The following is a 16,669-nucleotide window of genomic DNA, read 5'->3' as shown; positions in this document are numbered from 1 at the left end:
GTATTTGTATCTGTTCAACCAGCTAAATGATCTGTATCCCTATCTGTACTCAGAGTGGGCAGAGTTCAAACAGGAAATGGTTGGGACTTAATCATTAGTTATTAGCCTGAAATTGATATGGGTCGATCAGAATTTGCTATATTTATATGTTTTTTAGATTTATTTTCAGCAAACGAAGCTGTGAGTGTACCACATGGGAAAAGCTATTTTCAAACCTTCCCGTGTGGACAAGGCATGAAACTGATTTTTATCAGTGTCGTTATTCATGTTGTGTCTTCGTCTTTTCTATGAGTTGATACTGATCTGAAAACACAGTTGAGTCATTCGTCTATGAGGGGATCTGATAAAAAGTCTGAGGAATGTTACTTTCATTTTCTGGGCGCTGTCTGGTTTCATGTACTTGTAAGGAGAAAAGGTTGGACCGTACAGTAGGTTTTTAAAGGATCATGTTCAGTAGTTTCAGTAACTGTGGTCAAAAGGAAAGAATCACTCATGAACTGCACAGCGCTGGTCGAGAATCCACAACACTCTGGTCTAACTGTCTTCAAAATGAAATGTTTCACGTTCCTGCTGTTTCTGTATCTTTTCTCTCGGTCTGTGGTCGGTGAGTAATTCTACTGTTGTCCATTATTTGATGTTTTAGGGCCACGCAGCATGTTGGGGTTAAGATATTTCAGCATACATATAAAACATTTCAGTGATCTGAATGAGGAACTTGAACTTCATAGTAGCTCTTTGTTCTGCTGGTGCGGTGCCCGTGGTCACAGACACACATAACGAAATTTGTCTTGGGTTGTCATTATTCTGACTGTTTTAAAGCCCATTTACTTTTTTTAAAGTCTGTCTTAAAACAATATTAGGTGCCCATAAAAACTTGGAGACAGGTTTTGCCTCGTGCAATTATTCCTTCTGTCTGTACAAAATATCATGGCAGTCCATTACAATAGTTACTGAGATGTTTCAGTCTGATTCAAAGTGGTGGGCCGACAGGAAGAACAATATCTTGCCAATAACTTGTAATCCGATAGGTAAGAGCTTAAACTATTTGATGAGAAGGAGTTTGGGAAATGAGGAAAAACTCGAGTCACACTTTGATTTTTATACTACTTAAGCAATCTGAGAACAAATACCACTTCACAAACTACAGACCTTCTTTCATGACTACCTCAATTCTCCAAAATCCTAGAAAAGCTTTTCAGTAACTGGCTGGAAAAATTCATAGACAAACACAAATTACTCACTGCAAGTCAACATGGATTCAGATCAAACAGAGCAACATCACTGGCATTAATAGATTAATTTGAGGAAATCACAGATTCACCAGACCAAAACCTGTATTCAGTTGGAATATTCATGGACATAAATAAAAAGGCTTTTAACACAATTAACCATGATGTATTATTATTATAAACCATGTTATAATATTCAATAAACTAGAACGGTATGGCACCAGGGGGAAAGCGTTAGATTGGGTGAGGAGTTATTTGTCTAACAGAAAGCAGTTTGTTCAACATGTCTGGACATTACTTGTGGTGTCCCCCAGGGGTCAGTGTTGGGTCCTAAATTGTTTATTCTTTACATCAATGATTTATGCAACATATCAAAAGCAATAGTATTTTCTGATGATAATAATTTTTTTTTCTTTTTTTGCTCTGGCAGTGATTTGCATGTTTTAATGCAGGTGATCAAGTCAGAATTGATTAAATTGAAAATATGGTTTGATAGAAATAAATTATCATTAAACCTGAACAAAACAGGACTGATACTTTTTGGGAACTGCAGAACTAATACATGGATAAATATTCATTTGGACGGGTTTACTATTGAAAGAGTTGATGAAATTGAATTCCTTGGGGTGACAATAGACGATCAAATCTATTGGAAAGCACATATTGAGCACGTACAAATCAAAGTATCAAAAAGTTAAATAAGCAAAGCAGGTCCTGGATCACAAGTCACTCCACATTCTGTACTGTTCACCAGTTTGTCCATATCTAAATTACTACAAAACAGTATAAAACACACAAACTTATACATTAAAAGCTAATTTAAAAAGGTGAGTTTTGAGCATGGTCTTGAATGTTGGGAGGTGTGTCCAGATACAGATGGGTTTGGGTAGTGAGTTCCAGAGGGAGGGGGCAGTGATGGAGAAGGCCCTGTCCCCCCAGGTTCGGTGCTTGGTCCATGCAGGTAGTAAGAGGAGATCTCCTTTGGATGAGCGGAGGTCGCGGGAGGGGGTGTGGTGGTGGAGTAGGTGTATGAGGTAGGAGGGGGCCTGGTTGTTGAGTGCTTTGTGTGTGAGGAGGAGGATTTTGAACTATATGCGATGTGTGATGGGGAGCCAGTGTAGGTTTTGGAGGATGGGGGTGATGTGGTCTCGGGAGCGGGTGTGGGTGAGCAGGTGGGCAGCGGAGCTCTTGATGTATTGAAGTTTAGTGAGGAGTTTGGATGATGAGCCATAGAGGATGCTATTGCAATAGTCCAGTCTGGATGTGATAAATGCATGGATGAGGGTTTCTGCAGCAGAGAAGGTGAGTGAGGGGCGGAGACGGGCGATGTTCTTAAGGTGGAAGAAGGCAGTCCTGGTGATGTGATTGATGTGGTGGTCAAACCTTAGCTGGCTGTTGAAGATGATTCCTAGGTTGCGGGTGTATGGTGAGGGAAACAGAGTGCAGTTATCGAAGGTGAGGCAGAGGTTGTGGGTAGCTTTGGTGCGGTATGTGGGGTCAATGATGATTATGTCCAATTTGTCACTGTTCAGTTGGAGATAGTTTGTTTGCATCCATGATTTTATTTCAGTGAGATAGTTGGTGAGTGTGGAGTGGGTGGTGTTGGTGATGGCTTTGGTGGAGATGTACAGTTGGATGTCGTCGGCGTAGCAGTGGAACTGGAGGCTGTGACAACGGATGATCTTGCCAAGGGGGAGCATGTAGAGGATGAAGATGAGGGGACCAAGCACAGACCCCTGGGGGACACCTTGGGACAGGGGAGCGGTGGAGGAGGTGCAGTTGTTTATACTGATGAACTGGTGTCGGTTGGTGAGGTAGGAGTGAATCCAGGAGAGTGCTGTACCGGTGATGTGGAGAGATGATTCCAGTCGGGAGAGCAGGATGGAGTGATTGATGGTGTCGTAAGGCTGCTGTGAGGTCAAGGAGGATGAGAATGTTGAGGTGTCCGGAGTCTAAGGAGAGGTCGTTGGTGACTTTCAGGAGGGCTGTTTCAGTGCTATGTTTTGAACCGAAACCAGATTAGAAAGATTCAAACAGGTTATTGGAGGTGAGGTGGGTTCTGAGTTGTGAGGCGACAGCACGTTCCAGGATTTTTGACAGGAAGGGGAGATTGGAGATGGGGCGGAAGTTACTTGGATTGTCAGGGTTTAAACCAGGTTTTTTGATGACTGGTGTGATGGCAGCCAGTTTGAAGGTTTGGGGGACAAAACCAGAGCTGAGGGAGGCGTTAATAATACCAGTAATGAGTGGGGAGATGGCAGGGAGGCAGTCCTTAATGAGTTTGGATGGTATGAGATCCAGGGTGCAGGTGGAGGTTTTCATTCCGGTCATGATGGTTGTTAACTGTGCTGGGGATACTGGAGAGAAGTGGGACAGGGGCTGAATGGTGATGGGTGGTGCAGCGGGTGGGGAGATGGGAGGGATCCTGGAGGTGTTGAGGTTACTGTGGATAGTGTTTATTTTTGTTTGGAAGTATGTTAAGAAGGATTGGCACTTTTCAGTGGTGAATGATGAGGAGGTGTCATGTGGTTTGAGGAGGGAGTTCATGGTGGAGAACATAGCCTTGGGGTTGTTGGAGCCAGAGTGGATGAGGTGAGAGTAGTGGGTGGACCGGGCAGCATTGAGTGCATCTTTCGAAACAAACTGCTACTAACTGACTAAAGCAAAGTTTGTTCATGCCATCATTAATACTGATGGACCTACTGTATCTGCACATTAAAAACTATCATATTTAGTATTAGGAAAAGAGTAAGTCTTGTGCCTTCTCCTTTCAGATTGTGCTGCTGATGGAAAGGAATACTTTGTGTATGCCGACTTCTGGTGTGCCAGGTACTCCAGAGAGCCGCAGCAGGTGGAGTATCTCATCGACTATTATTTCAATGATGAGTTTACAATGCAGTACAACAGCACAGTCGGGAACTGGACAGGCTTTACTCCAGCTGGATTAATCTTTACTCAAACATTTAATAAAGACCTTCGAGGGAGGATATTGGAAAGGAAGCTGATATGTGTCGACCATACTGATTTGTTATTGATTGCAATGGAGGAGAACATGGGTGAGTGATATGTGTGTCTCTTTAAATCATACACAGACAGAACTGCAAAAACATCATCTTGTGGTTTAAGACAATCTGTGCTATTTCTTCATAAAATGCCAGGCTTGACAAGCATGGTGGTACCAAACCTGGCAACCTCACTGTCACGACACCAAGATATAGAGTGCAGATCCATCCACCTTTTTTTCTACGGATTTTCAATTTGTACATTAAAATCTGAGTGAAAATGCAAATTTTTGTTTTGGACAAAATCTTGACTGGCTCTCGTTTAATTACGTCACAACATTGTGCCCTTTTCTGCAGTGGCACCCAAGCCTGCAAAACAGCACTGGGCTATGAAGTCAATTTGATATAGTGACCAAACTGTGGAATTACAACTTCCAGGTCCGTCACGTGATGTCATGGGGCCAAATTATACTGTTTCCTGTAGACTTACATTGTGAACGTGATGTCTGTTAATCAGTGGATACATTTTTTGAGCAACACAACCCCCACGAAATGACTAGATTTAAGTCATTCGGTCCGAATAACATTTCAAAAGTCTAGACGAGCCGCACAATTAAATCATTTATCCCAATTCAAGTTAGCAAAGCGCTAAACTGGAAGTTAGCCTCTGGGCTTGCGAAAGTCTCAAGTATTATTTATCATGCTCAGTGCATCCATGGGAGCAAAAGGAGCAAAGACTCAGTTGTTAATTTGATGATTCCATCATATAAATCTTTGACTGAAATGCCCAACAACCACAAAATACTGATGAAACATGTTGGAAATGTTGAAAGTAAACACTCCTCAAACAGTAGACACACATGCTGTTGGCTCAAAGATGGCGGCCATCTTTCAGTAAAAACTCTTCACCTTCTGATTTCAGCTGAACCCAACATCACTCTTACAGAGACCACCACCTCCAGTCACGACACCATGCTGGTGTGCAGCGCTTACGATTTCTACCCCAAACATATCAAGGTGACATGGCACAGCAACGGACAGGAAGTGACTTCAGGCGTGACCTCAACCGAGGTGATGACAAATGGAGACTGGACCTACCATGTCCACTCTTTCCTGGAGTTCACACCTGGCCGACAGGACAGGGTCAGCTGTGTGGTGGAGCACATCAGCCTCAGGGAGCCCAAGATTTATGACTGGGGTGAGGATGGAGCTAAGATTTTATTTTTGATTGGATCAGATGAGCAAACTCAAAGGAACTCCTCAACCTGGACCCTATTTCCCCATGTTTTTGTGTCTCAGGGACTCATGGGAACAACAGTTTTTGAAATTGGTCCAGTATTGGGAGAGAGCGCTGCAGCTGTGAAACAGGCTAAGTTAACGAGTCACATGAGTCACTGAGACACAAAAACATGAGAAAATAGAGTCCAAGCTGAAAAATACCAGAGTTCCCCTTTAACTTGTTCTGGAACAATACAGCTTCCTTTTTATGATCAGTACAGCATTGTTTTGTCATTAACAGGCATTGTGTATTCTGTACATATATAACAGATTTTTCTCTCGTCATTTTGTTGCAGACTCTTCCTTTAATCAGTCCGAGAGGAGCTTCGTGATTGGTGGAGTTTGTGCTCTGCTGTTGGGAGCAGTGATTCTGTCCTTAGGACTGATCCACTATAGGAGGAGACGCTCTGTAATCTGATAGAAAACCTGTTAAATCAGCCAGTCCTTCTGGATATTTCCAACCTGGACCTCCTTAGGTTTACTCACATGACCTGTCGTTCAAAAGCTACGCTCTGCGTGGTGTCATTAATGCTGACCATTTCAAGGTACAACCACCACAGCAGACTCAATAAACACTTCTGTCAGACAAAAACAAATAAATAACCTGTAGGTTTACCTTGTCTACACGTCAACACTGACAACAGACTTCTCTCTTAACAGAGTTTTACAAATGATTCATTTTCAACAACCTAAAACGCAGGGTTACAGGTTCTTCAGGGTTTACATCCTGAAAAAGGCTGTTTGTGCAGCTACGCGTGAGTTGTATCCCAGCTCCATTTTTAATATGTAGGCTAAGTGTGTTTTACATTTCATCATGAAATAGCCATCTGAATGAATGAAGGCTTATTAAATTTTTTGCTAGAGGAGTGCCTTGGATTTTTTTCTTTTTTGTATTTTTGGGTCCCCTGCCAAAGAGCACCCTCATCACTGTTGTTCTGACTTCTGAGCACTCTGGACTTCTCTTCTCTGAACCTAAAATGCAGTTTGCGTGTGAATGTACCACATGGAAAAAGCTATTATTAACCCTTTCCAAGTGGACAAGGCCTTAAACTGATTTTTATCTGTGTCTTTATACATGATGTGTCTTTGTCATTTCTATGAGTTAATAATGGTTTAAAAATAAACACTGACATTAGGAAAAGAGAAAGAAAGCTGAAAAACTAAAACATAGAGTCAGGCGTCTGTGGGGGGTTTGAAAAAAGGAAAAGAGGAGTCAGCTGAGGAATGATACTTGCGTTTTATGGGCAGTGTTTGGTTTCATGTTGGACTGTACAGTTTGTTTTTAAAGGATCATGTTCAGTAGTTTCAGTAACTGTGGTCAAAAGGAAAGAATCACTCATGAACTGCACAGCGCTGGTCGAGAATCCACAACACTCTGGTCTAACTGTCTTCAACATGAAATGTTTCACGTTCCTGCTGTTTCTGTATCTTTTCTCTCGGTCTGTGGTCGGTGAGTAATTCTACTGTTGTCCATTATTTGATGTTTTAGGGCCACACAGCATGTTGGGGTCAAAATATTGACATTGGTATCCCTGAAAGTCAAATGTTTTTAGATAGACGATGTGCAACCTGATTGTCTGAGGCAGTTTTTATACGCAGTTAACACAATGTGATTCACAGAATAATTGTTCTACAAAATTAAGAATAGCATTTAGTGAAAAAACACAACTGCTATTTTAACACAGCGAATATTTTAATAACCTTTTTTATATAACACAAGACGTAAACATAAATAAAAATATATTTTAAACCTGGTAACTGTATCTGTTAATCAAGTCTATTGTTGATTTCCTTTTTGAAAATATCATATCAACCAAGGTTGGGCCAAGTTTTGGAGGGCTTTGAGGGTGAGCAGAAGGTTTTTGTTGTCAATCTGGTACTGAACAGGGAGCCAGTGTAGCTGGATGAGAATGGAGGTGATGTGGTCGGATGATTTGGTGCAGGTAATGATCCCGGCAGATGAGTTTTGAACGATTTGAATTCTGTTAATGAGTTTGGTGGGAAGGCTGCCTTGCAGTCGTCAATACAGGATGTAACAGCTGTGTGGACCAAGACTTCAGTGCTGGACTGGGACAGTGATGGGTGGAGTCTGGAAATGCTGCCAAGGTGGAACAAAGCTGTCCAGGTAATGTTTTTCATGTGGGGTTCAAATGAAAGAATGCTGTCCAGAATGACACAGAGGCTCTTGACCTAGCTGGAGAAGGGTACAGGGAAAGTTATCAATGATGATGTGTGGGACTTGGGTGCTTTGGAGTTTGGATAGGGTGTTTTTGGAGCCAATGAGCAGGGCCTCAGTTTTGCTGCTGTTGAGTTTCAGAAAGTTCCTGCTCATCCAACTCTTGATGTCCCCAAGGCAGTTGGTGAGGGAGGTGGGAGAAAGGGCAGTGGAAGGTTTAGATGAGATGTAGACCTTTGTGCCATCTGTGTAGCAACGGAAATGAACACCATGGTAACGGAGGATTGTGCCCAGGGAATAAGGTAGATGATGATTAAAAGTGGATCCAATACTGACCCCTGGGGGACACCCAGTGAAACAGCAGAACACCTCGACCTGTGTTTACTTAGTTGAACAAACTATAGTCTGTCAGTGAGACAGGATGTGAGCCAGGACAGTGCAACACCAACTGCCAGAGCATACAAAAGTGGCTTCATAAAAAAGAGTGCTGGTAGTGGCCGTGCAGAGGTACACTATGAAGGGTAACCTGAACACACACCACCAGTTCTAAGCAGCAGATTAGCTCGCAGGAAGGCACCATGCATCCCGATGTGACCGCCTCCATGATGGTGTATAATCCACGGTAGCAGTTTGGTACTCAGGGAGAGGAGGCAAAATAACAGCAGATGGTTGCGATCTAGCTTGCAAAGCAGGCACACCAGAACAAAGTATGCAGCCAAAGCGAGCACAGCAGAGAGGTTCAATCGGGCCGGGGAGATTAGGCACATGAAGCCGGGTCCGAACAGCAGGTTGTCAGGCAGGCAAGCGCTGTGCACCACAGTGGGGCTGCCTCCATGTTGACGGATTAAAAATATGAATGTATCTGTAATGCAGACGTTCTGTTGTGGCTTGCCACCATTTTGGCCCCCTTTATCCCTTCATCCCAGCTGCAGCATTACGGTTATAAAGTCACAAAAGTCATACAGTTACTCCAGTAGAATAGTAGACGTCAATGTCCTGGCAGATTCAGGGTGTCTAATTTCCCCTTTTTTATTTTTGCATACATTTCAATGATCTGAATGAGGAAAGCTCGTTGACATTTTTTAAGTCTGTCTTAAAACAATATCAGTGTAATCATTCCTTCTGTCTGTACAAAATATCATGGCAGTCCATTACAATAGTTACTGAGATGTTTCAGTCTGAATCAAAGTGGTGGGCCGACAGGAAGAACAATATCTTGCCAATATCTTGTAATCTGATAGGTAAGAGCTTAAACTATTTGATGAAAAGGCATTCAGGAAATGAGGAATGCTGTCATTAATATTGATGGACCTGCTGTACCTGCACATTTAGTGTTTAAAAAAGAGTAAGTCTTGTGCCTTCTCCTTTCAGATTGTGCTGCTGATGGAAAGGGATACTTCATGTACACCGACTTCTGGTGTGCCTGGTACACCAGAGAGCCGGAGCAGGTGGAGTATCTCATTGACTATTATTTTAATGAGGAGTTTATGATGCAGTACAACAGCACAGTCGGGAACTGGACAGGCTTTACTCCAGCTGGATTAATCTTTGCATCAAAGTTTAATAAAGACAAGCACAATGTTGTGGGGAGGAAATCAGAGAGGCGGCTGATATGTGTCAACCATATTGGTTTGTTACTGAATGTAACGGAGGAGAACATGGGTGAGTGATGTCTGTGTCTCTTTAAATCATATACACTCACTTTTCACCAAGATATAAAGTGCAGATCCATCCACCTTGTTGGCTCAAAGATGGCGGCCATCTTTCAGTAAAAACTCTTCACCTTCTGATTTCAGCTGAACCCAACATCACTCTTACAGAGATCACCACCTCCAGTCATGGCACCATGCTGGTGTGCAGCGCTTACGATTTCTACCCCAAACATATCAGGGTGACATGGCACCGCAACGGACAGGAAGTGACTTCAGGCGTGACCTCAACTGAGGTGATGACAAACGGAGACTGGACCTACCATGTCCACTCTTTCCTGGAGTTCACACCTGGCCGACAGGACAGGGTCAGCTGTGTGGTGGAGCACATCAGCCTCAGGGAGCCCAAGATTTATGACTGGGGTGAGGATGGAGCTGAGATTTTATTTTTGATTGGATCAGATGAGCAAACTCAAAGGAACTCCTCAACCTGGACCCTATTCATCCAAGCTGAAAAATACCAGAGTTCCCCTTTAACTTGTTCTGGAACAATACTGCTTCCTTTTTATGTTCAGTACAGCATTGTTTTGTCATTAACAGGCATTGTGTATTCTGCACATATATAACAGATTTTTCTCTCGTCATTTTGTTGCAGACTCTTCCTTTAATCAGTCTGAGAGGAGCTTCGTGATTGGTGGAGTTTGTGCTCTGCTGTTGGGAGCAGTGATTCTGTCCTCAGGACTGATCCACTATAGGAGGAGACGCTCTGTAATCTGATAGAACACCTGTTATATCAGCCAGTCCTTCTGGATATTTCCAACCTGGATATTAGGTTTACTCATATGACCTGTCGTTCAAAAGCACTTCTGTCAGACAAAAACAAATAATTAAACAGTTACAACTCATCTATGAAGCGTTATCATAAGCCACAGATCCATATTATCCAGACCAAGCTTCATTTTACACAGCTTTGTTTTCCTCTCTCACACTGCTAATAGTCCTGACGATCTAAATCCAGCAAAATGTTTAGTCCAAACACGTTATTACATCCATAGATATCCACAAAGTGCTGTTGCATTGTTTCAAATGTTTTATCTTACAGGCAGCCAGTGGAGAGATTTCAGTCTAGTTTTTGCTGAGTTGTCCAGATATTTCAGTCTGGACCAAACCAGTGTGACTGAAAACTCCCAGTTTAAGCTCCCAGCAGCCCTCCAGTGTTGTTACTTTGCAATGTATGTAGTTTAACTTTAAAGTTATAACTGCACAGATTGTAGATTGTAACGTATATTTGAGACATTGACAGTTTGTAAAATTAATAATTATTTGTTGACTGAATCAATAAATATTCCTATTATTACTATTCGACTGGTCATCAGTTACTTGAATGCGTTGTCATTTGTCATTGTGACCTCTGGCAGCTGTCAATCAACTGTATATCTGTCATCTGTTTGTGTCTCAGTTGATGTGACGTATCATCCGCTGCGCCCCTTTGTGATGGTCCAACAAGCTGTCAGAGTAAGCATGGAGCCCACACTGTAACTAACTGCACAGTAGCTAGCTAGCTAACTCTACACTTTTCAGGGTTTGATTTTGGCTTTGGAACAGGGAAGAAAAGTATATCTTTTTCCAACCTCTCCAGGTAACCAGTATCATTAATACACGACGTGCCCCAGGCACAACATTTAGCTCCAAATCCACAAAACCAGCCTGAATATGCCTGAATGCCTGATGCTACCTTATGATTGGCCAGACTATGCAACGGGTCAATTGTGGGTCAGAATAGTCAGAGAAGCATGCTGGCTTACATACTGCAAATCGGACCAGATGTAGTAGAACATCCTGGTATTTTTGACATACTTTATATGTATTGGGACATACTAAATGTTTTCCTGGCGTACTATATAGTATGGTAGTATGGGTACTGGAACACACAGTAGGTTTACCCTGTCTACACGTCAGCACTGAAAACAGACTTAAATCTTCACCCTGGATGGAGTTTTACAAAAGATTTATTTTCAGCAACCTAAAATGCAGCTTGTGTGTGATGTACCACATGGAAAAAAACATTTTCAAACCTTCCAGAGTGGACAAGGCGTTAAACTGACTTTTATCAGTGTCTTTATTTATTGTTGTGTTGTTGTCTTTTCAATGAGTTGATACTGATCTCTGCTTTCGAATGAAAGAAAACTGAACTAAATTAACTGACAATAAGAAAAGAGGAAGAGAGAGGTAGCTGGCAAACACATGACGCAACACAGTTGTGTCATGTGTCTGTGAGGGGAATGATATTTAATTTTCTGGGTGGTGTTTGGTTTTATGTAATTTGTAGGAGAAAATGTTGGACTGCACAGTACTACAGGATCATGTTCAGTAGTTTCAGTAACTGTGGTCAAAAGGAAAGAATCACTCATGAACTGCACAGCGCTGGTCGAGAATCCACAACACTCTGGTCTAACTGTCTACAACATGAAATGTTTCACGTTCCTGCTGTTTCTGTATCTTTTCTCTCGGTCTGTGGTCGGTGAGTAATTCTACTGTTGTCCATTATTTGATGTTTTAGGGCCACGCAGCATGTTGGGGTTAGGATATTTCAACATACATATAAAACATTTCAGTGATCTGAATGAGGAACTTGAACTTCATAGCAGCTCTTTGTTCTGCTGGTGCGGTGCCCGTGGTCACAGACACACATTAACAAAATTTGTCTTGGGTTGTCATTACTCTGACTGTTTTAAAGCCCATTTACATTTTTTTTAAGTCTGTTTTTAAATAATATTAGGTGCCCATAAAAACTTGGAGACAGGTTTTGCCTCGTGTAATCATTCCTTCTGTCTGTACAAAATATCATGGCAGTCCATTACAATAGTTACTGAGATGTTTTAGTCTGAATCAAAGTGGTGGGCCGACAGGAAGAACAATATCTTGCCAATATCTTGTAATCTGATAGGTAAGAGCTTAAACTATTTGATGAGGAAGAGTTTGGGAAAACTTTTTTAAACTAGAAAAGCAATCTGAGAACAAATACCACTTGAAAAACAACAGACCTGTTTCATGACTACCTCAATTTTCCAAAATTCTAGAAAAGCTTTTCAGTTACCAGCTGGAAAAATTCATAGACAAACAAAAGAACTCACTGCAAGTCAACATGGATTCAGATCAAACAGAGCAACATCACTGTCATTAATAGATTCAGTTGAGGAAATCACAGATTCACCAGACCAAAACCTGTATTCAGTTGGAATATTCATGGACATAAAAAAGCTTTTAACACAATTAACCATGATGTATTATTCAATAAACTAGAACGGCACCAGGGGGAAAGCGTTAGATTGGGTGAGGAGTTATTTGTCTAACAGAAAGCAGTTTGTTCAACATGTCTGGACATTACTTGTGGTGTCCCCCAGGGGTCAGTGTTGGGCCCCTAATTGTTTATTCTTTACATCAATGATTTATGCAACATATCAAAAGCAATAAAATTTGATGATGATACAATTTTATTTTTTTTGCTCTGGCAGTGATTTGCATGTTTTAATGCAGGTGATCAATTCAGAATTGATTAAATTGAAAATATGGTTTGATAGAAATAAATGATCATTAAACCTGAACAAAACAAGACTGATACTTTTTGGGAACTGCAGAACTAATACATGGATAAATATTCATTTGGATGGGTTTACTATTGAAAGAGTTGATGAAATTGAATTCCTTGGGGTGACAGTTGACGATGAAATCTGTTTGAAATCACATATTAAGCATGTACAAACCAAAGTGTCAAAAACTATTGCAATGTTGAATAAGCAAAGCAGGTCCTGGATCACAAGTCACTCGACATTCTGTACTATTCACCATCTAAATTACTGTGCAGAGGTTTGGGGCAACAACTACAGAAGTACAATTCATCCATTACTTATTTTGCAAAAGAAGGCCATTTGGATCATTCATGGGGTGGGATATAGGGATCATACAACCTCATTATTCTCACAGTCAGAACTCTTAAAAATTGAAAGACCATGTGGAATTACAGACAGCACAAATAATATTTAAAGCAAAAGAGCAATGTACTACCAGGAAATCTTGAAAAAAGTATTCATTGAAAGGCAAGGGGGTTATAATTTAAGGAGGAAATTAAATTCCAAGACCCTGTCTGTGCATATGACAAGAACACGTTTTTGTATTTCAATCTGTGGGTTGAAACTATCGAATCTTTTGAATGTGGAGCTCAAGAAATGTCCAAACATAAACCAGTTTAAAAAGAGATGATTTTCACAAGAAAATACAAGAATGAAGGTGTTTACTCTTTATTTATTCATTTATTTATTACCATCAGTTTTGTGCTCGATGTGTAAGTGTGAGTATGTATATTTACATAGCTTGTGAATATGTGGGTGCATGTCAATAGTTTGTGTATATATTCCTAGTTTGACAAAGCAAAACAAATCTGTAATGATTGGATAAGGACATAAAGATGAAATTATTTTTTTGAATAAGGTGTGCACACATATATGTATATATGTATGTATATATATATGAATTTTTATGTTCTAAGTATTTTTGTAATTATTCTATATCTTGCTGTAAGACAAGTATGATTGGTAATTAATTTAATATGTTAGAAAAGGTCTAGAAGAATTATTTACTGTACAGCTATATTGTGATGGGGAGCTACATGATTACAATATAAGTTTGTACTTACTCCCACACCTTTTGGGACATATAAATAAAAGCATTATATGTTGTTTTCATGCTTCCTTTAGTAATCTGTTTTTTATTTCTGTCTACCACTGTATGATTATTTTGTTTTATTTGTTACTTACATGTTTGAAATAAACTGCAACTACCTAACTAACTTAAGCAAAGTGTGTGCATGCCATCATTAAAACTGATGGACCTACTGTATCTGCACATTAAAAAGTCTTGTGCCTTCTCCTTTCAGATTGTGCTGCTGATGGAAAGGGATACTTTGCTCATATCGACTCCTGGTGTGCCTTGTACTCCCCAGATCCGGAGAAGGTGGAGTATCTGATCGACTTTTATTTGAATGATGAGTTTACCATGCGGTTCAACAGCACAGTCGGGAACTGGACAGGCTTTACTCCAGCTGGATTAATCTTAACTCTGATATTTAATGAAGAAGACCTTCAGGGGAGGATGATGGAGAGGCAGCTGCTATGTGTCAACCATGTTGATTTCTTATTGAGTACAACAGAGTTGAACATGGGTGAGTGATATTTGTGAAACAAACAGAACTGCAAATATATAATTTTGTGGTTTAAGAGAATCTGTGCTATTTCTTGATAAAATGCCAGGCTTGACAAGCATGGTGGTACCAAACCTGGCAACCTCACTGTTACGACACCAAGATATAGGGCTCTAGTTTCCCGGCGTGGCGCAGGGTGGTGAACTCCACACAGAGCTAGTTTCGAGCAGCGCAACGCGAGGCGCGCTCAGTTTGGTAGTTTGGCAGACCGAGGTGCGCTGAGATGGGTGTGGTGGCGCAGCAGGGGGAGGTGTCGACAGATCCAGCTTGGCGCAGTGACAGTTTCGTGCCAAAAGGCTTGGCCGAAGGTGCGCTAAAAGCTCGCCAGCTGAAACCAGGTGTACTGTCAGCGCAGGCGGAGCGCAGCTGGTGTAAGCCAAAGTTTGGCTGACCGGCGGACAGTGCGCACACGTCACCAAAACCTCACAGGCAGGTTTCCAGAATGTCAGGCACATTAACAATGCAATAAATACCCACAAAACCACTATTCAATGCAACTATCTGCAATCAGCACATAAATGTATCTCTATATCGACTGTCCCGTCACATCTGATGTCAGATCAAAGGGGATTGGCACCGTTTGGCACGTTTGGCACGCGTAATGGAAACCCAACCTGATTTGATTAACACAGCTGCAAACTAATGAGTTCACATCCCTCTCAGCCAACCACAAACAGCCACAGCATCAGATAGGGAGTATATATTCAGCATCTGTCATCTTAGAAAAGTCAAAAGAAAAGAAACAGAGTGAGACTGCGAGAGAGAAAGAGAGAGCGCGCGCGCACGAGAGAAACGCAACATTGATTTACAATTGTGGTGACCTCCTCCCAGGCTACCTTTGCATCATCAGCCCGTGGAGGTCTGCTCGCAGTTCCGTATATTCGGACACTGCGAGCTTGGACCTCCCGGACCAAAACATCAGTTTCCTCCTGGGAGAAGTTTGGCCGTCTGACGCTGCTGCTCTCTTCTGCCATGGCGAATTGAGTAAACTCTCATTACGCCTTCGCGCGGCGCATTTAAGGGCGAGGAGAGGGGCTCATTTGATTGGTGTGATGTGTGTAAAACCCACTCCACGCCTTCTCTCCTCCCTCTTTCTGACTTGCGCCGGTAGGAGGGACGGAGGTGGGATAGAGGAGTAGCTGCACCAGGGCGCACAGTGTGCCAAATTTACAAAATCCGCCTGGCCACACCCAGTTGGCGAAGCGCAGGTGTGCTGCGCCTCCGCTGCGCCCGGTCTGCGAAACTAGAGCCCATAAAGTGCAGATCCATCCACCATTTTTCTACGGATTTTCAATTTGTACATTAAAATCTGAGTGAAAATGCAAATTTGTTTTTTTTACAAAATCTTGACTGGCTCTCTTTTAATTACGTCACACCATTGTGCCCTTTTCTGCAGTGGCACCTGAGCCTGCAGAATCAGCAGTGGGCTATGAAGCCAATTTGATATAGTGGCCAAACTGTTGAATTACAACTTCCAGGTCCGTCATGTGATGTCATGGGGCCAAATTATACTGTTTCCTGTAGACTTACATTGTGAACGTGATGTCTGTTAATCAGTGGATACATTTTTTGAGCAACACAACCCCCACGAAATGACTAGATTTAAGTCATTCGGTCCAAATAACATTTCAAAAGTCTAGACAAGCTGCACAATTAAATCATTTATCCCCATTCAATTTAGCAAAGCGCTAAACTAGAAGTTAGCCTCTGGGCTGGTGAAAGTCTCAAGTATTATTTATCATGCTCAGTGCATCCATGGGAGCAAACGAAGCAAAGAGATTTGTTAATCAGTTGTTAATTTGATGATTCCATCTTATAAATCTTTGACTGAAATGCCCAACAACCACAAAATACTGATGAAACATGTTGGAAATGTTCAAAGTAAACACTCCTCAAACAGTAGACACACATGCTGTTGACTCAAAGATGGCGGACAACTTTCAGTAAAAACTCTTCACCTTCTGATTTCAGCTGAACCCAACATCACTCTTACAGGGACCACCACCTCCAGTCACGACACCATGCTGGTGTGCAGCGCTTACGATTTCTACCCCAAACATATCAGGGTGACATGGCAC

General features: G+C 41.7%; 2 protein-coding genes across 10 annotated transcripts in view; both read left to right on the top strand.

Moving 5' to 3' along the window:
• The first annotated feature begins 549 nt into the window (after nucleotides 1-549).
• Nucleotides 550-5,973, top strand: LOC126386838 (rano class II histocompatibility antigen, A beta chain-like). The gene is made up of 4 exons (XM_050039461.1): nucleotides 550-604; nucleotides 4,004-4,285; nucleotides 5,154-5,429; nucleotides 5,806-5,973. The coding sequence occupies exons 1-4, from the start codon at nucleotides 550-552 to the stop codon at nucleotides 5,925-5,927; spliced, it is 735 nt and encodes a 244-aa protein (XP_049895418.1). The 3' UTR covers nucleotides 5,928-5,973.
• A 655-nt stretch (nucleotides 5,974-6,628) lies between these two features.
• LOC126386830 (rano class II histocompatibility antigen, A beta chain-like) overlaps nucleotides 6,629-16,669 on the top strand; it is a 42,674-nt gene continuing 32,633 nt past the window's right edge. Inside the window, exons 1-4 of one of the 9 annotated variants that reach the window (XM_050039435.1) lie at nucleotides 6,629-6,959; nucleotides 9,057-9,347; nucleotides 9,482-9,757; nucleotides 9,990-10,621. In XM_050039435.1, the coding sequence (XP_049895392.1) occupies nucleotides 6,734-6,959; nucleotides 9,057-9,347; nucleotides 9,482-9,757; nucleotides 9,990-10,111 (915 nt within the window). In that variant the 5' untranslated portion in view covers nucleotides 6,629-6,733 and the 3' untranslated portion in view covers nucleotides 10,112-10,621. Of the gene's footprint in view, nucleotides 6,960-9,056; nucleotides 9,348-9,481; nucleotides 9,758-9,989; nucleotides 10,622-11,648; nucleotides 11,856-16,669 lie in introns of those variants that run through there. The other 8 variants (XM_050039434.1, XM_050039433.1, XM_050039432.1 and 5 more) reach the window with 8 other exon arrangements.

This window comes from Epinephelus moara, chromosome 24 (assembly GCF_006386435.1).
Source record: "Epinephelus moara isolate mb chromosome 24, YSFRI_EMoa_1.0, whole genome shotgun sequence".
In the NCBI taxonomy this organism is placed as follows: domain Eukaryota; kingdom Metazoa; phylum Chordata; class Actinopteri; order Perciformes; family Serranidae; genus Epinephelus; species Epinephelus moara.
The sequence above is the reverse complement of the archived record's forward strand: the minus strand, read 5'-3'. Positions and strand labels throughout refer to the sequence as shown.